The 25,558-nt window shown below is 46.2% G+C and overlaps 1 protein-coding gene across 3 annotated transcripts in view; it reads left to right on the top strand.

Annotated features, from left to right (window-relative positions):
* Nucleotides 1-24,300, top strand: part of Aldh1a2 (aldehyde dehydrogenase 1 family member A2) — a 49,035-nt gene extending 24,735 nt beyond the window's left edge. For 2 of the 3 annotated variants that reach the window (XM_010641263.3, XM_010641265.3), the window contains exons 8-14: nt 13,150-13,252; nt 14,910-15,094; nt 16,336-16,500; nt 17,172-17,329; nt 18,410-18,484; nt 22,601-22,690; nt 24,084-24,160. In XM_010641263.3, the coding sequence (XP_010639565.1) occupies nt 13,150-13,252; nt 14,910-15,094; nt 16,336-16,500; nt 17,172-17,329; nt 18,410-18,484; nt 22,601-22,673 (759 nt within the window). In that variant the 3' untranslated portion in view covers nt 22,674-22,690; nt 24,084-24,160. Of the gene's footprint in view, nt 1-13,149; nt 13,253-14,909; nt 15,095-16,335; nt 16,501-17,171; nt 17,330-18,409; nt 18,485-22,600; nt 22,691-24,083 lie in introns of all 3 variants that reach the window. The other variant, XM_033756159.1, reaches the window with a different exon arrangement.
* The last annotated feature ends 1,258 nt before the right edge of the window (nt 24,301-25,558 follow it).

Genomic DNA, 25,558 nt, shown 5'->3' with positions numbered 1-25,558 from the left:
TGGGGGATTTGTAGGGCCAAGAGCCATACCCCAGCCTGTGCACACCCCAAGGCCTCTCTGGCTGAAGGGCTGGCTATACTCTCACCTTGGAAAGCTGCATCAATTAAAATCCAGGTGGGACTTAGGAAAGAACATGTTTTGTTGGAGGAACAGCCAAAATGTTTCATTCTAAAAGGTCTTAGACACTAATCTCACTCCAACCCCCCCCCATTTTAGAATTCCCTTTAGAATAGTGTCTTCACCTCTTTAAATGTCCCTGGCTTTCTCTCTTCTATAAGACTTGCAAGTTTTAAATCCAAGCTATCTCGAATCAGTTCCGCCAGCATTTACCAAGTGCCAAAGAAGGAAGCAGTGTCAGCCTTTGAGACAGAGGCTTGCCAAGGCAGGAGTTTGTGACTGTCCAACTCTCAGCGTGTGATGTGCAGGAAAGCGGGGAGGAGAAGAATTCGGCACCATTTTCCTTTAAAGTTTTCTAGTTTTGAAGGTGCTTCATAACAAGCCTAGAACCATAGTTCCAATGTCTCCAAATATGCCTGGACATCTGGGAGAAATGTCATGACTCTGAGATATTTACATTTGAATGAAAAGTTATTTCATTCAAAGAGAACATCTTGAGGAAAAGATAAGTTCACATCTTAATTCCACATCTGTTAATATTCACAATTGGGAAGAATTTAGGTCTGTCTTCTTTTCTTTTAGCACTGATCTCTTCCGCAGAAGATAAAATTGTAGCAATGTGAGAACTAAAGTGTAAAAGGAACATGCAGGGAGGAAATAATGCTGTGGGACCCTCGTGACTGGCAGGTGTTCAAGAAACACTTATATAATTCAACCTTCAGAATTATTTCCCCTGCCAGTTATTATGGACCAATACTGTCACAAAGCTCAATATATATTTTTCCAGAACAGAGGGTGAGAGATTAGGCTTCACTGGTCCCTTTCTATGCAAATATAATTCTAGGAGCTCTACTTTTAACAGGGTTTTAAATTCTAGAACTAAAGCTCTGGTACTAATTCAGTGTCTATCCTTAGAAGTCTCTTTATTAGGAAATGAAAAGCCTAGTTGAGTAAAGGATGGGGAAAAGCCCAGCTCCAAGGCCCTAACATACCCATGGGTATGGTGAGGAGTTAGTGTGCCTGATGGCCAGGCCCCAAGATGGTGCAGTAAGCTGGCCCCCAGGACCGCTAGACGAGTTGCTCAATGCTGTATATTGTTTGAAAGTACTTAGTGCATATAAAACTGTGTAAACATTAGAAAGAAATACTAGGTTTTCCTCTACAGCTATTCCCCGTAAACCATCTTTTTATTACTCAGATTATATTCCCCTCAGCCACCCTCAGGCCAAGTTCATTTCCATCTACAAAACTATCTGTGCCAGTGGCTTATAACAATGAGAGAGAAATTCTGAGCTGAACCGTTAATGATCAACCTAATAGTCAACAATGACCACTTCAGATAGTACTGAAGTTTAGAGCTTTCATGTAGTTCAGCCTGAGCTATTTTTTCTCCATCCTTTTTTAGACTATCTTAAAAGAAAATAAAGTATTCCTCAGCACTTTGCTGAGATGAACTTCAAAGAACACAGTGTCATGACTCTACCTCTCTCTTTAAAAAGTAGAGAAAATCACACTTTTTCAATAAGAAGTTCTAAACACAGTCTTCAAATTGTACTAAAAGCACTCAAGATTGTGTTAGAATTATGTCAGGAAACGAGACCTCTGGTATGATTTAAACCTTGGGTATGGTTGTATGGGTTTGTTCGTAGAACATGTTATTATTTAATCTTTCCAGACCTCAGATTTCTTGCTAGGGATTAAAGATGATTTTATCTACTTCATGGATTGTGAGCATGAAATAAAATAATACATTTGAAGTGTTCATTAGAGAGCCCGGTTCTTAGTCAAGTGTCAGTAAACATTAGCGGTCATCATTTACTATTCAAGTGAAGTTTATAGAAAATTTTATGCTTGGGGAAGTGTAGCAAAATACAAGGGGTGTTGGATTCAGCCAACCCTGGATCAGATCCAGCCTTCCTGCTGTGTGACCTTTGGCCGGTTATTTTAGTCTCTCCTTTCATTTCTTTGTCTATTAAGAGCATCTATGAGTAACTCCCTACTATCTTGCTTGTGAGTTAAGATAAATGTTTGGAAGTTCCAGTCAGATTGCTTGGCATATTGTAAAATTTCAGTATTAGTTGAACCTGGAATTTCTACTTGCAAAGAATGTCTTTGAAAGCAAAGTCTTGCTGTCCTCTGGCAGCTTTACTCTCTTTGTATATGTTTTGTGGCTTTTTACGAATATTTTTGGCTTCTAGTAGTGTGTGTGTGTGTGTGTGTGTGTGTGTGTGTGTGTGTTCGTGCATGTATGTTTGCTCTTCTGTTCCACTTTTTGGAAAATTGCATGCGTGTTTGGAAAAATTGCCTTCAAATCCTTTTTCTTTCTAGGTGAAATAGTGTCCAGTTCAGAATGCGTTTCTGGAAGAGGATTTTGGGCACCCCTGTAGGAACTCAGTTAGGATTCGTTGCAGAGGATCTGGTTTTGCCAGAATGGGATTCTTTTGTAAGGAGAAGTCCATTCACAGGGAGGGGCCTGCAAGTTCCCAGTGTTCTCCACACTAATTCAAGGCCCCCCTCGCCTATAGCGGTGGGGAGCCAGACTCCTTAAGATCCAGATTTCTGGGTATCCCCAAGAAGTTTCACACTAGAGATTTTGGAAATAGTCTAGGAATTCTCACTCTGGTGAGCTTTTCTAGTGATTCTTGTGTTCACTGAAGCTCAAGAAGACTGATGTTCAATTAATTTGACTAATAAAAATTAATTAATCAGATTAATTAATTTGATCATATTCCAGTACATGTTCCGAGGCTCCTTTAAGCAAAGCTTACTATTAAATTGTGCTAAAATAAAACATTTGTGCAGATTGAAAGGTGCCACTCACACTGTCTTCGACGTTCATCATTTCATTCCAGCTATCTTATCTCCCCTAAGCACCTTAAGGGGAGAAAAAGAATTCAAAGCTTGTTAAGCAAAGCAAAGATATGGTCCAAAGCATTCCTTGTGTTCCTGAGCCACTCAACAAAGAAACAGACAAAAAACATGCCGGTAGTGCATTAGAATTTTTCAGACATCTACAAGTTCCTGCAGACCGCGTAACTGTGGTGTTGGCCTTGTGGCGACATGGCTGGTGAAGGGGTGGTGGGGCTGGAGAGGGGATGATATTTCTTAGGAAGAATCTGCAACGCAGAAGTAGCAAGGCTGATGTCCATGACGTAGTGTGTATGAATGAGTCGCAGAGCCCGTGCCATTTTCAAATCTTTACAGTTAGTTTTACCCCCGCGCCCCCACCCATCCTCTCATTTACTGGAGTAGCCCTTGAGCTCAGAGAGGCATGGTGAGCTTTCTAGCTGCAGCAAAGAGGTAACCTTGATAATCTTACAAGTAAGATTTGTCTTTCTTTTATATTTTATTTTAGTTTATCGGTACTTGTGTGCAGTACGTAATGTTTGCACTCCTTGTGCGGGGTTGGTACATGAATATAGCCCATCTCAGTTCCTTTTTTCATCCCTACCCTTCCCTGCTCTCTTTACTCCATCTTTTTATCCCCGTCCCCTTTGAGAATGCTCTATCCCCCTACTTCCTGTTATCCTTTTGTTGTTCTTCTTCTTTATTTATACTTTGGGTTTCTCATAGAAAAGAAACCATGTGATATTTAAGTTTGTGTGCTTGATTTATTTCATTTAACATTATGGTGTCAAGGTGCATCTATTTTCCTACAAATGACTCAAGTGTACCCTTCTTTATAGCAGAGTAGTACTCCTCTGTGCGTAAATTCCACATTTTCTTCATCCACTCATCTGTTGATGGACATAGAGGACCATGTGTCCCCTCTAAACAGGTCCCTAAGGAAACCCAGGGATTTTGCTGATCAATTCCTAGGAAATTTCCCTGTCCAGGTTTAAAGGGCCAGCTTTTTCTACCCAAGCAAGTTTTTGTTTTTTTAAATCATCATTGAGTTTATTGGTACTTTTAAGGTATACAGTACAGTTACATTCATTATTGGGATCTTGTATCTTTACATGACAGGTCTTGGTTCTCATTTTTCCCCCTACCCCTGCCCTCCCTTCGCCCCCTCCACCCTTCCCTATTTACAAAAACTTGTTTCCATATTTCACTTTCTCATATTTTTTCTTTTCTCTTATTTCCTTTCCCCAACCCTTCCCACTTCCCCTACAATTTTAGCCCTTTTCTTCCTATTTCACATTGTCACTTATACCATTTGGATCTTATTTGCATTTTTTGTTTTTCACACCAGAGAAGCTATCCACTACACAAGCAAGTTTGTTGATTTAGCCCACATCTGCATAAAGCAATATTCCTCGGGGAAGGTTCAAGGCTCATTTCAGTCATAAGTCTTGGTTTCTGAACATGGAAATTGAACACTGTTTCCTGCCCCACCCTTCTCCCTTCCCCATAAGACCATTAGTATACAAGATTGTTGACTTGGCTAGTTGGTCTGTTTACTATTTAACAATATTGCAGCAACCAGCTAAGTGAATCAACACAATAGCTCACCTGGGAACGGCACCGGACAGCTCACCTATAACTACTCAGCTCTCTTTTGAGCTCTCAAGCTGCAGCGTGGACCACTCCACCTTGCTGTCCATATTCCAGACAAAGCCTGAGCTCCTCAGGGCAGCACACAAGTTCACTCATGCCTGGTCCTGCTTTCCTCGCACTGTGACCCTGCTGGCCTTCCTCCTCACTAGACCGTAAGCCAGCCCTGCATTGGTGAGCCCTCACTGCCCCGTGACTTGGCACACGCCATTTCTTCTGCCTGAAAGGAACTCTCTTCTCGTCCTGTCCAGTGAGCCCTTAGGCCAATGATTTTTTTTCTACCATTTCTATGACAGTTGAAGATGCCGTGTTGAGATTTATCATCTTAATCTTCCCTCCTCTTCATTCCAATCATTCTAATTTATTTTATTGGCCACTGATGTATTTGTTGTTCTCACTGCTTTTTGCTTTCCTTAAAGTTTCTTTGCTCCTCTTCATTTTTCTTTTCCTTTCAGGTTCTGTTTACTTTAAAATGTAATGCATCTGTTCCAAATGTACTTATTGGCCTTTTAAGCCATTAAGTCATATTTGAAATAGTCACGTAGGTTCAATATAATTTCCCTGCCAATAGGTCCACAAAGGGGGACAAAGACATGCGCATCATGATTGACCTAATAAGGTCACATTTTTTTCAGCTTTCATTGAGTTTATTGTTTATTGCTGAGTTTTTCTTTATTGACAGCCTCCCTGAGGTATGATTTTTATAGAATTGATTTCACATATTAAAAGTGTACAGCTTGATAAGTGTAGTCGTACACATCCATTGTCCCAGCAGCGGCAGCGTGGTTCAGGTCTTGCACACGCTCCCATCCTCAAGTTTCCCAGCTCCCTTCCACACTCTCTCTCCCATCTCTCCCTCCATCCCTAACCCTGTGCTGCCAGGTAATGATCCGCTTTATGACCAGATCACTTACAGTTTTAGAATTTTATTATTATTAATTATTATTATTGGTACCGGGGATTGAACTTGGGTCCTTGCGCTTGCAAGGCAGGCCACCGAACCACTGAGCTAAACCCCCGGCCCAGTTTTAGAATTTTATATGGACAAAAACATGCTTTTTATGTTTGGCTGCATTTACTCAATTGAAATTATTTTGAGATCCATTCCTGTTGTTATGTATGTCAGTAATTAATTCTTTTTTACTGCTGTGTAATATTCCATTTATTGGCTATATCACAGTTTGTTTATCCACTGAACTGTTGATAGACATTTGAGTTGTTTCCAGTTTGGGACTACTAACGGTAAAAACCTTTAAGAACATTTGTGTACAAATCTCTGCATGGATGTATGTGTCCTGAATACCAGGGAATGGGATGGGTAGATCATATTGTGGGTTAAGAAACTGCTAAAATGTTTTCCAAAGTGGTTGTAACATAACATATCGCATTTCTACTAGCATTGAGAAGTACTTATGTCCTCTCTACATCCTCTCCAACATGTTGCATGGTCAGCCTTTTTAATTTTAGCCATTCGCATAGGTATATGGTGTTATCTCAATATGATTTTAATTTCCAATTTGCTACTGTTTCATTTGTGAACTTTCTACTCATTATCTTCTTTGGCGGCGTATCTTATGATCTTTGCCCATTTGGGAGGGAGTATTGTTTGCTTTTCACTGCTGAATTTTAAAAGTTCGTTGTATATTTTAGATACAAGTCCTTTGAGCTTTGCAGGTATTTTCTTCCAGTCTGTCGCCTGCCTTTTCATTCTCTTAGCAGTAGCTTCTGATGATCAGACATTCTTAATTTTGATGACATCTGCTCATCAGTATTTTATTTTATGATCAAGCTTTTGGTGTTGTGTCTAGAGAAATCCTTGTCTAACTCAAAGGCAGAGAGATTTTTCTCCTACATTTCCTTCCAGGAATTTCATAGGTTTTGCTTTGTATTTCAATATATGATTTGTTTGAGTTGACTTTGTGTGTGTGATGAGGTTAGGATTGATGTTCTTTATGTATGGCCTTTGTGCTGTTCTCAGGCTCTGGTCCATGTGGATGGATGGGGGTCTGCTTCTGGCCTATGCTAAGCTTCTCTGATCTACATGTCTTCCCTCTTTCCAGAACAACACTGCTTTGATTTTGGTGGCTTCCTAAGAACCCAGGAATCCTTGAACATCACAGAAGGCATATTAACTAAATATGTGCTCCTTGAAGGTGGCGATAGCCAATGGGAGCTTATCAAACGAGTCAGAGGAACAGAAGGGAGAATCTGGGAAAGAGAAGGTGGTAGTAGGTGACCCTGTGAGACTGTGCGGCTGTTAGAAATGCTCAGTGCCATTGACAGTGTGACAGGTGCCAGTTATATTTTCCCACTGGAGTCTGTGCTTGATATTTCCTGCTAGACAGCCTTACAGTCATTTGGGACGAGGGCAGGGGGACGATCCCATTGCTTTTGAAGTATCTTCTAGCTTCTTTCCTGGAAAGGACATTGGTGGTGGATGCTGGAGGATCTCACTGGGAAACATTTGTCTTGAATATGAGCACCGGTTCATAATTAGCCTACTATATGCAAACTAATTCGCAGTTATCTACATGAATAGTGGTGGATGGAGGATTTTCATGAGCCAGTCAAATGTTCTCACCCCCACCCCCCTTTAGCTTGTGGTTATTTAGTTCGTTATCCTCCTATTCTGCTCAGGGAATTAGAGACTCTTGCAGACTGAACACATCACTTAAACGTGGATTTCAGCATGGCGTCTGTCGTGGGCACCCTGGGAATAGGGGGTCTGTGGGTCCATGGTAGAATGTCTGGAACAGTTAGCAATAGGAAGCTTATTTGAGGTGGCTGCTTTCCATTTTACTTTAGCAAAAGGCCTTAACAAAGCAAACAGTTACTCAGATTAAAGATGGGATTAATTTATCCTTATGTAGCTAGATACATAAGCAATATATATAAATATTTAATAAGTGAATATGAAAGGACTTTTATAAACATAGCATCAATAAACAACCTCCATAAAGTACAAGAAAACAGTTTGCGTTTTGCTTGGTGTAGTGTTTTCTTTATTCAGTTAGATGAACAAACTATGATTTCATCATTAGGAAACAAGATAGTAGAGAGACCATCAAAGCAAACTACAGGAGAGTTCAGATCCAGTCCTGCCAGAACTGATGTTTGCAGCTCGCAGCTGGAGCACCACTGGTTCTGTCTTGCGCCGCTGGGATTCCCCTTTCATTCCCAGCGAGATGAATGTCGTCATGTGAACCCACCTGTGCTGCCCCGGCAGGACCTAGTTCAGCTGTCCTCTCTGTAGGTGGGGAAGTTGCTCCCTATCATTTCAACTGTTTTTGTAAGACAGCAGATAGATCATCCAGCATTTTAATCAAAACTACCAGTTTGATGTGACAGAATTTTTGGATGTACAGGTTTCAAAGTGTTAGCTTTCTTCCCCCCTTTTTTTTTTCAATACTTAAAATATAAGTACTGAAGAATAAGAAAAAAAATTTGCTCTTGTCTGTGTCTGCTAGCTGGGCTTCCTTGATTTACTCCCTGAGTATGCTAAACTGAAGTCCTAGGGTAGAATTCTCTCCACCACACTCTGGTGGAGTTAGCGCACGTCCTACAATGCTGTCTCCAGGGTTTGCCTGGTGAGCAGGACGTTAATATCTTTGAGTTTAACACTCCGAGTTGCTTCTCATCAAAGCAGGGCAAGAGATCAAAATATTGACTTAAAAATGTATCTGAACTAGAAAGAGAAACTCTTATGTAACAAAAGGATGGCTAATTACGGTGCATTTGAGGTAGACTGAGGTAGTCATAGATAGTGTTTAATTGTCAGAATCCTGCTGGTAGCTGAAGGGATGGAATCCCCAGAAGGTCTGGAGAAGAGGAGAGACTGCAGGGGGAGGCTGAGGTGGAGGAAGGAGCCCAAAGCATTCTGAGTCCAGTCCTGGCTCTGTTCTCCATGGAAACCATCGCCAAGTCATATCTCCCCCCACCTGAGTCTTGGTTGTTTTTTTCTAAATTTATAACTACGAAATTGAATAATAGTTCTCGCCCCCCAGGATTTTTGTGAAGATTAAATAAAATGTGTGTGTGAAAGCATGTTGCACGGAATAGGGGCTTGGTTAATGACAATAGTCAGTTGGGAATTGTAGCCATGGATAAGAGATTAGAAATGCAGGGGAAAAATGCCGCTGAAGATCTTTTTGACATTGTGGTTCTTGACACGGCAAAACACATTTGAACATTCCTGGAAACTTTTGAAAAATAACCGTGCCTATGTGCTCCGCTCCAGACTGAGGTGATCAGAATCTCTGGAGGTAGAACCTAGACTTAGAAAAGGATGGCAAGTGCCCTGGAAATTCCAATGTGCTGCCAGTGTTTGAACCATGGCACAATCCCCTGTATTGGAGATGAGGAAATGAAAGTCACAGATAAAGCAGAGTCAGCAAGGCCCAGCCTGGAAGGGCCTGCATCCTGGGCTATCTTGTCTCTGTTTCCTGTTTCCAGAGACCTCGAGGGCAGGTGCCCTGCTGTGGCTCACTGACTCAGGAAACGCTTTTGAAGATCTTCTGTGGTCCATGTGCACAGGAGACAAGAAGTCAGATGGTGTCTATCCACTGACGAGATCAGGATGGTGAGGAGAACGGACGGGTCGTACACTAGAACGGGGCTCCTCTCCTGTCAGAGCTCTGGGCAATTGCAGAAGAAGGAGGTAAATCCAGGGGAGGCACTGAGAGTTGGGTATGGAAGGAGTTTATGAAGTTATCCGGGAGGACAAGTGTGTCGGGCACACTCCAGGACCCAAGTGTATCCCAAGATGGGAAGGTCACCTGGAGTGGTAGGTAGATGTGAGGATTCAGAAAAGAAGGCTGGAAACATGCTTAGTGATAACACTGATTTTCTTAATCTGCATTTCACAGGTAATAATTTGAATTTGCTGATATTGCTTAAGTAATAGAACTGTGACCCCTCAAAGGGCCCCTTGGCTCTGTTACCTTTTGGTGGCAAATTGAACAGATTAATGAGGCTGATTTGGGGGTATTTCAGAAGGGCAAGAAGTGTCCACGTTGTGTGTATTTGGCACTTTTATTTTCAGCAGAGTTGGAACTAGGAAGCACATCCAGTCAAAATTTAGAAAGAAAGAACGGGAGTCAGGCAGTTTGACATTTAGTTTAAGAAATGAATGTGTACTGCAGAAAGCAGGCATCTTCAACCAGTTTTACTCAGATCTCTACGAGAGATTTATTTTTATTTTTGTCTTAAAAAGTTACCGTATTGCTGAGAGGGAATGCACTCTAATTTGGGTAATTAGCAAAAAGAAAAATGTAGAAACTTCGCTCAGGGAGCAACTTCCTTGAATAGGAAGGCATGAAAGCCTTTTGTGTTTGTTTTTGTCTTGTATAACAAATGATTTTCCTTGCAATGGGCCAAATTGCACTACTGCGTGGTGGTGGAACACGAGCCCAAGACCTGGCGGCTTATCCTGGGATACTCCTGATATCAATCTTGCAGCCCATTCAAAGGAAGGTCAGAGCTGGGCTGCGCCAACCTCCCTGCTGAGAATTAGCCCAGTTTCGTCCTGTGTGGGGAGCCCCTAGCTCACCAACCTTTCCTGTTTAGGGTGCACAGATGGAGGGGAGAGGCTCTGCAGGGAGTGCAGAGTTAAGAAAACACAGCAGGGGAACACTGTCCCATGCTACAGACCAGGGCTTTTGCCACTCTGCTCTTGTGAAAAACTACATCTGCTGAGTAAGGGGAGACAAAGAGAATTGTGGATAAACTCAGAGTGAGCAAGGACCCAGGAGCCTCATCTGTCTTTTATTAATGCCTTGAGTTAACCAGAATGCTAAGGGAAACACTTGTTGCTTGGCCTTCATTCTGCAAATGAAGTTGCCGAGACCCTGGGCTCCGGGTTTTCCCAAAGTGGCTTTCCCAAGTTGAAGTTCATGGGGGAGCCAAGCTGGCATTCGAGGTACCTAGGTCTTCTGAGTCCTCCCCATCAAAGTGTTGTCCGCAAAGCTACACGTGGTTATAATTAGCTAGCTTGTTAGCCATGGCCCGGAGCGAATAATAGGACTGCTTTGCAAAACTGTTTCGGACTGGAAAAGAAAAATGAGGACAAACTCAAAACTGGGCCTCTGTGCCTTTATCTTCCACTCTGTCACTTACAGGATTTAGTCTTTCAAACTGTGTGCTCATCTGTTTTGTTTTGCCTTAGAAATTGCCTGTTTTATCAGAATAGGGGTGAATCTCATATTTGTCACCATCAGCTTGACCTGTAGGCCACCCTTACCCACCATGCCCTCCTGCCTTCGGCTCATGCAGGGAGAGATGAGTATGACCAGCATATCCCCATCTTCCGAGGAGCCACACTTTAACTTTTCCACCAAAGAGGAGCCGATCAGGTCTGGCCCTTTGTTCTGTAACACATTCTTAGACTCTGTGATGCCCCGGATTTTGACTTTGGAAACCCTTGCAGGAGCTTTGTGTAATATTCGAGGTCCCCCTGTGATGGACCAACTATATTTTGTCAGCAGGTTTGCCAGAACCAGTTCTTCTTGAACTCTTTGCTTTTAAACGTGCTAAGGAACTGCTTGGTTTGGGGCAGCATCTCTTTCCTCTTCCCTGTCATGAGAATGAGGACGGCTTCCTGCTTAGGGCCACCTCACCTCCCTCCACTCCCAGGGAGGATGCATGCGTAGTAATGTGTTTTCCAAAGAGACTTTGGCCTGGAAACCAGGAGTCCCAGGAGAAGACACTTCATTCATGGCCCTGTGGCTGTGAGGGGTTGCTGCATTCTGCTCCATTTCTACAGGTGAGGACCAGAACGGTCTGACTTTAGGTTATAGCAAAGAACTATGGAGCTAGAATTTAATCTGCTCAGATCTAATATTAACTTAGAACCGTTTTTTTCCAAGTGGACCGAAAGCCAGCCCTGCTTATTGAGCTCGTGCCAGGGTTTTGTGGGAGTCCTAGTAGCTGTGAGTCCCTTGTTGGCAAGGAACTAAGTTCAGCACTGTACCTGGCACGCGAATGGAGGAACCGCGAATGGTGTTGACTGAAGGAGACTGGCGAAGTGCAGGGTTTTCCTGTGAGTTCCACCCTGAGGCCACTCCAGCGGAAGCACATCCTATTCATTCTCTTGGGGAGGCGCGGCAACTTCACTTCCTTCCAGAGAGGAAGGGAAAGGTGTGACTCCGCTGGGATTCGCCTCACAGTGGTTAGCATGAATCTGGTTTCTAAGGGGAGGCTGGCAAAGCATAGATGCAGGAAAAATCATTCTTATTCTTCTCCGACAACCACAGACGGAGCGAGACTTTTGTACAGTTACTCTGCTGTACAGAATGTCAAAGTGTACATGGTGTGGTGCAGGTCAGGGAGCAGGGCTAATAGCTGTAGGCCAGCTCTGCCTGGCCCAAACGCTTAGGGTTAGCACCCTACTGTGAATAAAGCAAGCACACTTCATTTCTTAAATGTAAATCTGAAAGTTTTGTCACTGAAAATTTTGTGACAGCGATTTGCGCTGAAAGGAGATGATATTTTTTACTGTTTCAAGTCAGTTTGGGGCACTACAAGATTTGGGGGTGTGGGGAGGATGAAGGAAGGAGGGAAGGGAAGGAGAGGGGTGAGCCCCCGTTTGGGGAGGAGGAGGTGAACTGCAGCGCAGACAAGCCATGCCCTGACCAGCCACAGGGGGCGTGCTGGAGCACAAGCGGTCTCTCAGAGCCAGCGCCTTTACCGCACTGCCCCGGGCAGTGGGTTGTGCGGGAGACCCAGGGAGGGCCTCCCGTTAGACGGGGAGCTCTTTTCAACGGAAGCTGACCCTGAGGCAGCCAGCAGCTCCTGAGGGAGCTCAGGGAAGCTGACCCTGAGGGAGTTACAGGGCCTTTCCTGTAGTGCTCCTCGCTGCTGAGGTTGAGCGTGCACTTCTGTTTCCATCTCACACTCAGCTTCATCACTAGTGAGTCTCCTCCACGGCAAGTGTTTTCGCCTGCCCCACCCCCTTGTGTAAGTGACTTTTCTGTAAACGGAAATTTACAGTATGGCACCAACGGAGACAGGCTGTCAGCTACTGAGTCCTTTCACTGTAGCCTCAGCTGAGATGGCGGTGTGATACGGACAGTCTCTTTGGGCCACATGATGAATCCCCCTGCCGCCATTTTGGAGCTACAGGAACTCTTGCTTCATCCTTATGATGTCTTTAACGTGGAGCCAGGTGCTGGTTTTTCAGAGGCCAGAGTTCTAAGCCAAAGGCCACAGTGAGGTGGTAGAAATCCCTCCCCACTCACATTCTGTTTACATTTATCTTTCAAGAAATCTTTTGGTCTGAGATTACAGACTCAACCTCTACTGCCTTGTGTCTTCCACCAGGAAACGAATGTGTCCTCCAGGCCACCCCACTGTGGACATCAGCTGCCTGATGTCTTGGCCACCCACACTGTCCACACAAGCTGTCGCTGTGACATTCAGTGGGGTCTTTGCCTTTTAGGATTAGTGACTGCTACATCCCACTATTATCAGAGCTGGCTTTGACCACCAGCTGTCTCAGCTGCAAAGTGTGCCAACCTCTCCTCCTTTCTTTTTGTTCAGGTTGGAAAGCTTATCCAAGAAGCAGCTGGAAGAAGTAATTTGAAGAGAGTAACTCTGGAACTTGGAGGAAAAAATCCCAATATTATTTTTGCAGATGCGGATTGTAAGTCAGTCGTAGAACTCATATACATTCCAGCACACCACCCTTTGGTGCTCTTTTGTACCACCGCTTGTTCTGTTTTGTTTCTTGAGGCTGGACCTCGCTATGTAGTCCAGGCTGACCTTGAACTTGCTGTCTTCCCGCCTCAGCCTCTTGAGTGTTGGTATATCTCCACTCTTGATAGGACACTAAGATCTTTGACAATAAGGGTAGTTGAGAGAAAATAAATTAACATTTGGGAAAGGGCCTTTATTAATTATCGCACTGAGTTTGTTTTATCTACAGACAAGTCATTTTGATTCTGTGATGCTATAGAGTAGGGAAGAAGAGGTAAAGCCTCAGTCAGCGGATACTGCAGAAGGGACAGTGTTGGAAGCCTGCAGACAATGTAGGTACACTCTCTCTGCCCAGATTCAAACAGTCTAAATCCTTAACTGGGCCTGGTAGCTGATAAAGCATTTCAAATAAATCCTACTCGCTAGCCCTGCTGACATTTTCACAGCCCTTCCTGCTGCTCCCGGGAGTTCAGCAAGGATGACGACACACTCGGGTCTGTTCTGTGGGGATGGACCTCACCAGGGGGCCCTCACAGAAGCTCCAAGCAGTAACCTAGGAAACACATCTCCAGGGAGGAGGCCACCTAGGCAGCGCTGCACAGGTGGGGCTTTCTGTTTTGGAAAGCTCTCCAGGGAATGAAATTCCAAAATCTCATTCAGTCGTTCTTTCCTTCTCCACATCCTCCTCCAGGCAGAGATGCTTTGCCAGTTGCACCAATGCAGAGGTCAGAAAACAGAAAGCAGATGGCTCAGATCGCAGCCGCAGCTCGGAATGTGCAGAGCTCAGCCTTAGCTTCACACTGGTTGTCAAGATCAGGTTTCCTAAACCTGTTCCTCTGGAGGGGCAGGCACTGCACTGTGCATTGATGGTCGGCCAGCCTCACAGCACCAGCCAAGCCACATTTATAAAGATGGTTTTAGGTATAAAATATTAGAGATGGAAATGAAAAAATTGTCATTGCTCTAGTACAGCTCCATCTCGATACAGAGGAAATTTAGAGTCTTGAGGAGCCTTTGCTGATATAGCAGAGCTACTCAACTGTAATTAAACGTACAAGAGCCCATAAATTAGGGCTGTAAATCCGCAGTCCACGGGCCAGATGTACCTAGATACACAGTGACCTGTCTGAACATCACACCATGGTGGAAACAGCATTGTACACTCATACATTGCTTGCTATTTTGTTTTTGAACTTGAAAGATCTGGCAAACTCAGCTTATACTCCTACATGGCGAAGAGCTAACACAGTGGCTTCCTCTCTTGGTCACTCTCTCACTGGTCCCTGGCAGACCTGAGTCTTTACATTATCATTTTGCACAGTGCCTTTTGAGACTTCCTTTAGGGAGGACAGAGTGTCAGTCCCTCTGTTTACAGAACAGGAAAGAGACGCCGAGAAGTGAAATTATCCCAGTTGGCATCACAAGTAACGTCAGGCTGAGTTAGAACTCAAACTGAACTGCGATCTGAGCTGAGGGCTGTCTGTTCACCGCTGTGCCCTGGGTTGACAGGAGGCGACACCTGGGGTGGAGGGGAAGGGGGCGGGCGGCTCCAGGGCTGGACCAGCAGGCAGAGCGCGTGGCGAGCGTGGCCGCCTCTCTTGCAGTGGACCATGCTGTAGAGCAGGCGCACCAGGGCGTGTTCTTCAACCAAGGCCAGTGCTGCACCGCGGGCTCACGCATCTTCGTGGAGGAGCCGATCTATGAGGAATTCGTGAAGAGGAGCGTGGAGCGGGCCAAGAGGCGCACAGTGGGGAGTCCCTTTGACCCCTCTATCGAGCAGGGGCCTCAGGTAGATAAATCCCCAGCATCCCTCTGTCCACCTCCTCTCTGGGCAGCACAGACTCTGGGCATCTTCCCTTTCCTGCTGCCTCTTTCCTGCTCTACCAGTCCTCCTGGCTGGAAGTGTAGCCCCCCACCCCACTCTCACCCTGGGACACTGCTTGCTTCTTACGCTGCTTTTTCCTTTTCTGAATTTTACCTCAGAACCACTGTGGGACTAGGGTTGACTTAAGGCTGTTTTGAGCTTAAGGGGATGATTTGGAGTCTGATAAGATAGCTCTTGTCGGCAGAGCCTAGCCCCCATCCTTCTAACCCCTACCTTCCGGACACCCCGACAGGTGACACAGCAGGCAGGTGAGCCTCTCCCCTTCCGGTCTGTGTGTTCCTTACAGGCTGCTGAGGTTCTCTTCACCACCCTGCCGTAGTCTGCAGAGACTGTGGGCAGGCAGGGCTGCCTGACTTCCCTTAGCTCTGTGGTTCTCTCTTACTCTGACCACATCCCTCGTTATGGTGGGGTGTAGAGGGCCACAAACTTTCCTCTTGGGAGTTCAGGCTGTGGCTCGCTGACCATCATTGGAGTCTGAAATCTGTTAAGAGAGATGAGAGCCGCTGCTTGGGGCTTCCTGTGAAGGAGGACGTCTGCTCAGTTTTAGAAAACTTGTATTCCAGCTGGACAATTTGAACTTGTAGGTCAAAGTAGGCTTTTATATTATTTACTATAATAATTTAATGAATGATAACTCTTAGTTTGGGGCAGGGGATTTTGGAGTAGGAAGCTCACCCTCCTTCTGTAGGCTTAATCATCTCTGAAGGAATTACTTTCAAAAGAAACCCATAGGATTTGGCGTGGCACGATCAAAAAAGGATGTGTTAACTTATGTATTTTTTATTATGTTACTAAACTATCCATTTGTTTACAGAATATGGAGTTTCCTCACATAAACCATGAGTAATAAATTAGCCAGTGTCTTTATCATTTTGAAATGTTTCCTAAATCTTCATCTGGTGTTTCAGATTAGATGCAATCATCATTAGAGCAATATCTTTATCACAAGCCTCCATAGAGCCAGTTCAACCATAGAAAACTGCCATTTTTCATAGGTCATCACTTGATGAATAACAGCTGTTTCATAAGATTTGACCAGATATAGTGAAATTTTCCAAAAAATTGTGCTAGAGGAGAGGGTCTGAAGAACACACTTATTTCTATCTTCAGAGAAGGATTTGCTTGTCCCATGGTTCCTCCTATAGATTGATAAGAAACAGTACAACAAGATCCTGGAGCTCATCCAGAGTGGAGTGGCCGAGGGCGCCACGCTGGAATGTGGAGGCAAAGCACTGGACCAGATGGGGTTCTTCATCGAGCCCACTGTGTTTTCCAACGTCACCGATGACATGCGGATTGCCAAGGAGGAGGTATCAGATACGGCGTTCTTACAAAAGCCGCATCTTTCTTGGGATGATTTCCAGAGCTTTTCTAGTAGACGACATCAGCCTTTTAGCTCTTGGTATTTTGTGCACATTCATTTTGCAATAGCAAAATCGTAGCTATGGCTATGCAAGTCCCAGTTTCAAGAAAACAGTGAAACCAAATTACAAGCAAGGGGTGTGGAGACGAGGGGCCACATGGTGTGACTGTGACTGTTATTGGTGAGCTGAACCATCAAAATGGCTGGTCCGTTCTCAAGAGTACGGGCCCCTAGATGGTTAACTATGACAGAGAAAACACTCAGGCATCTTTGCATCTGTGCAGGTAAGGGACAGGAGCACATTTATCTGCAGTCCCCAGCAGTGTTTGGGGGTCAGGGAGAAAGCCACTTGCTCTTCTGTGCCCCAAAACTCACTGTTAGAACACACAGTGGGTCAAGCGATTCCAGAGAAGCTGGGGTGTGTCAGTGCTAACTGACTGAGTCTGAGGTCAGACTCATGTAATCTTAGCTCTGGGAAAGTTAGTACTATTTTACAATTTTGTGCTCCTACCCTGAAATGACAGTTAAATCAAGGCCAACTAAACTTGCTTAAAATTGGGGAAAGCAGATGAAGAAGCTGCCGAGCAGCTGAACTGAGTCTTAACTGTTTTGTTGCAGATCTTTGGTCCCGTTCAGGAAATTCTGAGGTTTAAGACTATAGATGAAGTTATTGAAAGAGCCAATAACTCGGACTTTGGACTTGTAGCAGCTGTCTTTACTAATGATATCAACAAGGCCCTCACAGTTTCTTCTGCAATGCAGGCTGGGACTGTATGGTAAGATCAGAGGCAACCTCATTGTCCTGGCCCTGACAAATTCCACTGGTGCCATAAAGTCTTGTATTCATTCACTTTTCATTCCTGCAATGGATTACCAGAGGCAGGATAACTTTATTTGAAAAAGATTTACTTAGTTCACAGTTTTGGAGGCTGTAAGCCCCAAAAGTGAGTGCCCCTGTGGCTGTGTTACTTCATGGTGGATGGAATGGCTAAAACACATGGGAGAGGAAGCCATCACATCATAAAGCACAAGCCCAGAGAGATAAATTCAGGTATTGGGCTCACTCAGAACAACTTACTGTTCTAAGAGCTTTGGACCTATGCTAGTTACTTTTCTCTCATTGCTGAGACAAAAATGCCCAACACCTGAAATTAAAGTTGGAAAGGTTTATTTGGCTCATAGTTTATAGAAGCTTCAGCCCATAATCTGATGGCTCCAAGGTAGGGTGGCAGAGGGGCAATAGTTCATGGCAGCAAAAGCAGCAAGAGATCATAACAGTGTCTTTCTGCCCCTTTTATTTTATTCAGACTACGCAGGGTGGATACTCCTCATGCTCTTAATCCCAGTGCCCCCTGGCCTTGCCCCACCATGAATCAGTGACACACTCTAGATTGAACCGTTTCTTAAAAAGAAGCATGAGGCTTTGTGGGGGGGCATCTAAACACAAGCCGTGACAGAGCCCATGAGTGAGGGTGAGACTTTAAACCCTCTGAGGGCAGCTGTCCCAGTGACCTAAGGACTCCTACTACGATCCACACCATCACCCAGTACCACCACCTGGGGACCAGTCTTCTAACACATGGACCCTCAGGGAACAAATCACATCCAAACTATAGCAGGGCTTTAGGATCTAGGGTACAACAGAGGCACCCTGTAAGGATGGGGAAGACCCAAGTCAACAGGCTTGGATACACTTCTTACTGGCCAGATGAGGAAGCCATGGTAGGTTTTAAGCTACAGTTTTCTCACATGGCGACAAGAAGTAAAAAGTAAAAAACTAAAAAGAATTATCATATCTGATTATTTCTGGGCAGGTGGAATCCATACTAACAATATTGTATATTTTGTTCTTTCAGGATCAATTGTTACAATGCCTTAAATGCCCAGAGCCCCTTTGGGGGGTTCAAGATGTCTGGAAATGGGAGAGAAATGTAAGTATCAAAGCTGCTAAAGTGTGCAGAGAAATAGAGATTAAACATATCATAGAATAGTTTAATTCTCTTACATCCATTTATTTAACTACCATTTTGATGCACACGTGGTACTATAAACTAATAGTAGCCATGAGTACAAAGTCACTCTAAGAGGAAGAAGAGAAAAATTAATGTACCTATAATTTCATGTAATAAGAGCCATTGAGGAAGGTAGGTCAAAAACTCTTGTAAATATAGAGTAAAAATCCATTCATTTTGCCTGATGGGGTCAGAGAAGGTAACACAGAGAAGACAACATTCCAAGTAGTAGGAGAAGGAATTCACAAACTGCCATCCCAAGGGCCAGATGTGGCCGATAGAAACCTTTCTTCTTCACAGTTGAGGTCTTTACCTTAGACTCCACAATGAAGAGGCTTTATATAAAACCTAGAGCTTTTTTTTGCTTATTTTTGCTCCCCATCACAAAACTGCCAGCTGTGACTCTGCACTGCGCCCACCAACCCTGTGCTTCTAGGTCCTCAGCACTTGCTGCCATTCCTGCCAAACCTGCTCTGTGCACCCGCCTTTATTGATCACCAGCTCAGACCCTGTGGGCTCTTTTGAGATTGGGCCTGTGGAGTTAGGGCATAGGATCAGCGGAGAGACTGCTTGGAGATACTGGTGGAAAAGTTGGCTTAAGCCACTCTCAAAGACAGCGGCGGATACCCTTGGAAGGCTGGCTGGACACTACCGGACAGTCTGCATTCTTAATTCTATCTTAACCCTGACAGTGATCCTCTAAGGTACTTGAGGCACTGTAATTGTTCCCATCTTGCAGATGAGAACATTGAGGCTCTGGGAGATTGAGCAATTCATCCAAGGTTGCACAGGTGGTAAATGCAAGAGCCAAGATCTGAGCAGTGTGATTGTCCAAACTTCTCTGAGCCTTGAAGCTCTCCCTGCTTAATGGTCTAACACTAGGGGCTAGAAAAGACCAGCTAAAGCATCTGAAGCAATAGGTTCAATGCACATTTCTCAGACATCATCCTCACTGCTCCCTCTATGCCTTTCTTCACTCTTATCATCACTGCAACTTTAAGTCACCCTGCAATCTTGAAAAACCGTCCCCCTTTCTCCTACTCAACTGTTCCTCTCTTGGAAAGGCCAGTCCAAGCCCATGTCCAGGGAGCCCGGGGCTGTCCCCTGAGCACTGTGGCAAGGGCAGCCGCCTGCAGGTTGCCCGATAGACATGAGCCCAGTTTTCTCAGCTCTGCCTGCCCAACCACTGTTTCTCTTGCCATCCTTTCCCGTGCCTGCTCCTCTGAGATGATAGGTGGCAAAGCACAAGCTGGACAACACGCATCACAAACAGGGCTGGGAGGGAAGCTGTGGGTCTTAGCATTTTAGAATTGAAGGACGCAGGCTTTGCAAATGGGAGTATGATGGGGATACTCTAAAATGTCTGAAGGTGTGCGTGCCTGTGTGTAGAAAGGAGTCACAGGCAGCCCAAAGGCCTAGGGCTGTTAAACACGCTTAGCCGGGGGCCCACTCTCAGAGATCCTGATTTAGTAGATCTGGGCTAGGGCCCAGGATCTGCATTTTTAACAAGCTTTGAAATGATTCTGACGCAGGTAGTCTGGGGACCTCATTCTGAGAAATTCTGCTCTAAGCCAAATAAAAGAGCAGGGAGACATATAACCTAAACAGACACCCTGTTTGCTTTATGGGTGGGTCTGAGTGCTTCCTAAAATGGCTTGCTGGGAGCTACTGAAACCCAATATTTCCCTTCCCCCTAGGTATGCCGTGCTTGGCTTATCTGAGGGATTATAGCCCAGTCCGCTGAGAAGCAGGAAGACTGGTTTCCAAATGTCCCAGTGCCCCGTGGGCCTGAGTCTCTGTCAAAGTGACCGCACACGGAGACGGGCGCTTCTGTGACAAGATGCTGCTTTATGCAGCAGGGCTTTTCCTTGCTAACTGTGGCCTGCACAAGTAACCAGATTTAAGAGCAAGACCCTGAACGAGATGGAGTTGCTGAAGAAGCACCCATACTCCTGGGCTTCCAAACCCTTCAGAAGTGCTTGTCAAAGTGTGTGCCAGATGACCCCTTCTGTCTCCTGGTCCCTCCCTGGGCCTACTGAGACAGGATCTTTGCTACAGGGAGGACAAAACCCTACCATTTAATTGGGCAATGACTTGTGCGTGCTGAGCTTCAGATAGGGTAGCCTCACTGGAATCTTAAGGCAGCTGATGGCAGAGCCCTAGGTTTCTTCTCTGCCCCTTGTTTGCAGGTCACACTGCTCTAAGGCTTCTCCCCGGCTACCCTGGTTGTCGTGGGCACACGGGCAGTGCCCCTCTGCCTCATAACCAGCAGTGCATGCTTCCCACACTGAGCACAGCGGGATCCCACCATGCTGCAGCTCGGGACCACACCATGTGGCTTGCTCGTCTGTCCGTAGACTTGCTCATGTTTCTCATCCAGGTCTTATCCCAGTGGTCCAGGTGAGAGGCAAGAGGGATCTAGGGTGTGCCCAAGTGTGTGTCCAAGCCAGGAAATAAGGAGGGAGTCACTCACTTCAGACTGAGGTGCAAGGAGTCCTCGGAACAGAGGCATATTCAGACTTGCCTGAGGGCAGGAAGGCAACTGGACAGCCAGGGCTGCACTGGTCATCAAGAGGGGCTGCTGGGACCGAGTTAATGAGGGGCCTGTGCTCTTCTCGCTCTGAGTGGGGTGCACTGTACAGGCAGAGGACACCATACCTGCCACTCTGCCTTGGCCCTCTGATGTCCCCTGGGCCTGTCAACTCAGGAATCCCTCGCAGAGTGACAGGAGCCTTGCATAGGCTCCTGGGAATCCCCAAGAGGAATCAGGAGGAGGCGTTTACTTGTAAGGCCCAGTGGTAGGAACTTTGCTTTTCAGACACAGCCTTTCTTCATCCCGTCCCACACAGAGACATCTCTGAGGCCTCTTTTCTTCTCTCCTGGTGGAGACCAGGTGGCGAGTGTAGGAGAGGGGAGGAAGGCAGGGGAAGATGTCTCTTCCCCTCCTCCTTCCCTCCACAGTGCTGCACACGATGTTTGGTGAGGGCATAAAGCTAGAGCGGAGGGCTCCAGCCCTGAGGGGGACAGGGCCCCCCTGATGTGGTGCTGCTGGATAGGAGTGGGCCTCTGGGACACAGGAGGGGACCCTTCTCCCCAGGTCCTTAAAGAAGAGAAAAGAAAAACATATCCTTTTAAAAGAAATTGGGACACACTTGATTTGAGATGAGACAGGAGAAAGAAGAAGCAACTAACGAGCTGAAGGGAGGAGAGGAGAGACAGGCGGAGGAAGAGGGCCCCGTGGTGAGCAGGCTTGGTCACATGGAGCCCTTTTGGGAGGGTGTGCGAGGCTGGAAATGGCGCCTGGAGAGACCTCCCCACTCTACGTGGCTCAGCCCCAACCACTGCAAGCCCTACAGAGGCTGGGCAGTTAGCTAGCTTCACTGTCCTGAGCCCAGCACAGTCCCCTGCCGCACAGAAATAGCTCAATACACATTTTTTGACTGAATGACTGACAATCCTTGATCCATGAGAAGTCCCAGAGAGGAAGTGGCCAAAAGAAATCTTGGGGAGAACTTACGAACAGTTCCCAGTTCCTTTCTAGCCAGATCTTTCAGCTCCCTAAATCTTTCTCCTGCCTCTGCAGGGATGTGGGCAGCATCACTCAGGACTGCCTGGAAGGGGGCAGGCCTAGCAGTGACAAGCTCTTGGGGCTCATGATGAGGACAGAGCCATCCAGAAAGGACACAGCATAAGCTGGGTTCTAGAGGACAGCTGTCTTGGTCCTCAGAACCAATGCTGACCCTGGGTGGGGCGGGTGGCCAAGGCACTGAGACACCCAGCCCCGTTTCCTCCCTGGGCACCTCTGGTGGCGGCTCACCCAGGCTGGCACTCTCCGCAGCTGGGAGTCTCTGGCTTTCTACGCTGCAGTGAAAACACCTCAGCCTTGGTAAGACATAGTGGCTGCCCCCAAAGTGACAGAAGAAGGCCTGGCTTGCAGAGTTTTGCATGGCTCCGTAAGACTTGTGGCTTACTGGTGATACCCTGCACCTCTGCTCCTGGCCTCTGGTGCCTGATCTGCCTGTTTCTGTGTTTCAGGGGAGAGTTCGGTTTGCGAGAGTACTCGGAAGTTAAGACAGTCACTGTCAAGATCCCCCAGAAGAACTCCTAGGAAGAGCCAGGAGGAAGGTGAAGGCGGCCTGTGCACTCCCCTCTGCTTTCTCTGTAGGGCCCGCTCTCAGGAACACAGAGTTGAGCTGTGGTCCTTCTTCACAGGTTGAAATGATGACACAGAACAGGCCTGTCACTCGGCTGACACAAGGGGCAGGGTTTCTGGATCTTCCAGAAAGGGTCACCTCAGTGATGTCAAATACTGGGGGAAGAGGGGCTCAGGGAAGGAGGAGCTGTAGGGTGCAGTCAGCGTCTCTTTCTGGAGCCAGGGTCGGGATAAGGGAGGTGGGTCATTTGATGCCTCTATCACTGAGAACTTCCCTCGCCAGGAGAGGAGGCCTTTGCGCTATCTTCCTTCTCCTCCTTTTACTTTCTTCCTATCACCAGCCCTCCTTGTCCTCCAAAGAAATCTCAGCTGAGCTCACTGGGGGCAGATGTTTGGGCTGGGAACAATTTTCCAAGGTATTGTAGCCAAATTACCATTTCATGTTATCCATTTCTTCAAAACAAAACATGAAATGGTTTTAGTTAGAGTCAGACCAGACCAAAACTGCCAGGAGCTGGTACACTGCGGATGTTCTAAGTAGTAAGAACTTGGGAAGTTCCTGACCCACTCCGGTTTCCTTAAATCTATAGATAATGGGAGTGAAAGATCAAGGAAAAGGACAGCAGAGGTTGTCATGCAAGGGTTCCGGCTTCTGAGCTTGCTGCAGTTGTGACAGCACACGTGTGCATGCTTTTGGAGGAACGGTTGTCTTTCTTAAATGGATAAGATCTTTTGCAAGCTTACCTTAAAACTAACCAAAAAACAATCCAGGTAGGCTGAGAAGTTGGTAAGGCTGGGTGCTCTGCAAAAACAATCCTGTTTCTGGCACTGGCTGCCTGTTTTTGTGCAACGAGTCACTGCTGCAGCTGGGACCTGACAGTGTCCCCTGCACCCGCCACTCCCAGGGCTGTGACCTTGGAGAGTCCAGCCCAGCCTGAGGGCTTCTTTCTCCGCTTGCAGAATTCTCGCGAGCCGTGAGTGCCCTTGTCCCACCGCAGCTCCTCTGTGTGCCTGGTTGTTCGTCCATGCTCCACGCTGTCCTCCCACCCAGCAAGCCTCAGCCTGCAGAGGAGGGGGCTGAAGCAGGCCTGCCTCACTTTCCTCCCAAACTCACTGTCCTCCCCTCTTTCCACAGAGTCCCCCAGTTTAGCGGGAACTTAGTGTTAGCTTCCTTTTCTCCTCTTTTTGGCTGGCAGATCCAAGCCAATCTCTGATCTAGATGAAGGTCGTTTACTTAAGAGTACCAAACATAAGCTAGCAAATGTGGGACACATGTATGTGTAGCCTTTTGCATTTAACAGTTTCGGCTTTCTCACTATACTGGTTTTCCACTTATAACCCTTGTTTCTTCATGACTTTTCAAAGAAACCTCTCCTTGCTGTTATTTGCAAACGACATTGCGGTCTGCAGCCTGGTGCCCTGACAGAAGCCAGCTTTCTGAGTCCTCCCATGGAATACCCTGCTCTTCTCCCGTAGCGCACCCAAGCGACCATACCCACTGACCAACTAGTTACCTTTGGACTGCAATAGAGAATGTGAAAATGAAGATTTATTTCTTTTAATTTACTTAAGAAGAAACCTGTGCTAGCAATAAAGCATTTATATTGTGTACCTGTTGCGATCCTTTGGCTGTGTTTGTGACTCTGTGCCACACTAAGCCAACCTAGGTCCTTCCCTCTGCCACTGGGTTTTTCATCTATGCAGCTCTCTGGGATTATTGAGAGATATTTTGGGTTACTAAGAGGATATTTTTATAGAATGGATTAAGGTAAACAAAACCTTATTTTCTGGCTCTGTTTAACATCCCCGTGTGCACATAGTTTTGTGTGACAAAGAAATAAAACAACAACAAGAGCCCAAATATATGAATGATGAGTTTCATCCAAAATACCCCATGGAGGCTTCAGCGTGGAGCAGCTTGAAGGGCCCGTTCTCATCGCCATGAGCTCCACACAGCTGTGGGCATTTCACACCAGTTTATTTTTATTTACCAAAGTGAAATGAAGACAGAGGCTGACAACCTACTAAGATATGTTTGCAATCGTGAAAAAAAAAAAAAGCTGTAAATGGGGACTGTCCCACAGCCCAGAGCAGTGATGGTGAACCTTTTAGAGCTTTGAGTAATAACAGCCCACTGCGGCACACGTGCCATAGGTTCGCCACCTCCAGACTACAGCTTATGGGCTCTGAGTTATCAAAGCTGAGCTCTGGGAGAGGGGTTTCCACCTCTTGGACCTACACATACCCCACTTGTAACTCTGTTCAAGTTCTAGTCAAGTGAGACAAAAACCTGTTAATTTAGGTCAGAGTCCATCTAGCCTGGGAAGAAGATCCATTTTCCTGGGCTGAGGTGTGGTGCTCTGTGCCCTGATCATGGGCCCCTGGAAGGAAGCAAAGAAACACAGGAGGATGCAGCCCCTGGGGCACAGGGCAGAACTCTGATGGAAGACAAGGGCCTGTGAACCGAGCTCCTGTTCAGTGCCTTGAGCCCTCATTGGGAAATAAGAAAATGCAGTGTCAACCTTCAGTCTCCGAAAAGTGCTGCTCCGATGCCTGTGGACAGCAGGGAGCCAAAGAAGGCAGATTCAAGAAAGCGTTCTTGAAAGGGAAAGCCTTCAGAGGTGGCCCTGCTGCCACGCCCAGGAGGGATGGGCAGGAGAGAGGCGCGTGTGCTGGCAGCTGGTCAGCCAGGGGCGCCTCATGGAGAGGCAGCAGGAAACGGGTAGTGGCTGGTGGGAAACGGGGAGCGATGGCACTGAGAAGAGCACACACACAGGTCTGGAGCGAAGTGGATGGAGGGAGTTTTCAGACTCCGTGACCAGGGAATGGCGGTGTCAGTG

Source organism: Fukomys damarensis, unplaced genomic scaffold, assembly GCF_012274545.1.
Source record: "Fukomys damarensis isolate Sample0158 unplaced genomic scaffold, DMR_v1.0_HiC HiC_scaffold_25, whole genome shotgun sequence".
Taxonomy (NCBI): Eukaryota; Metazoa; Chordata; class Mammalia; order Rodentia; family Bathyergidae; genus Fukomys; species Fukomys damarensis.
Note: the sequence above shows the minus strand (reverse complement) of the source record. Positions and strands in the feature narration are given on the sequence as shown.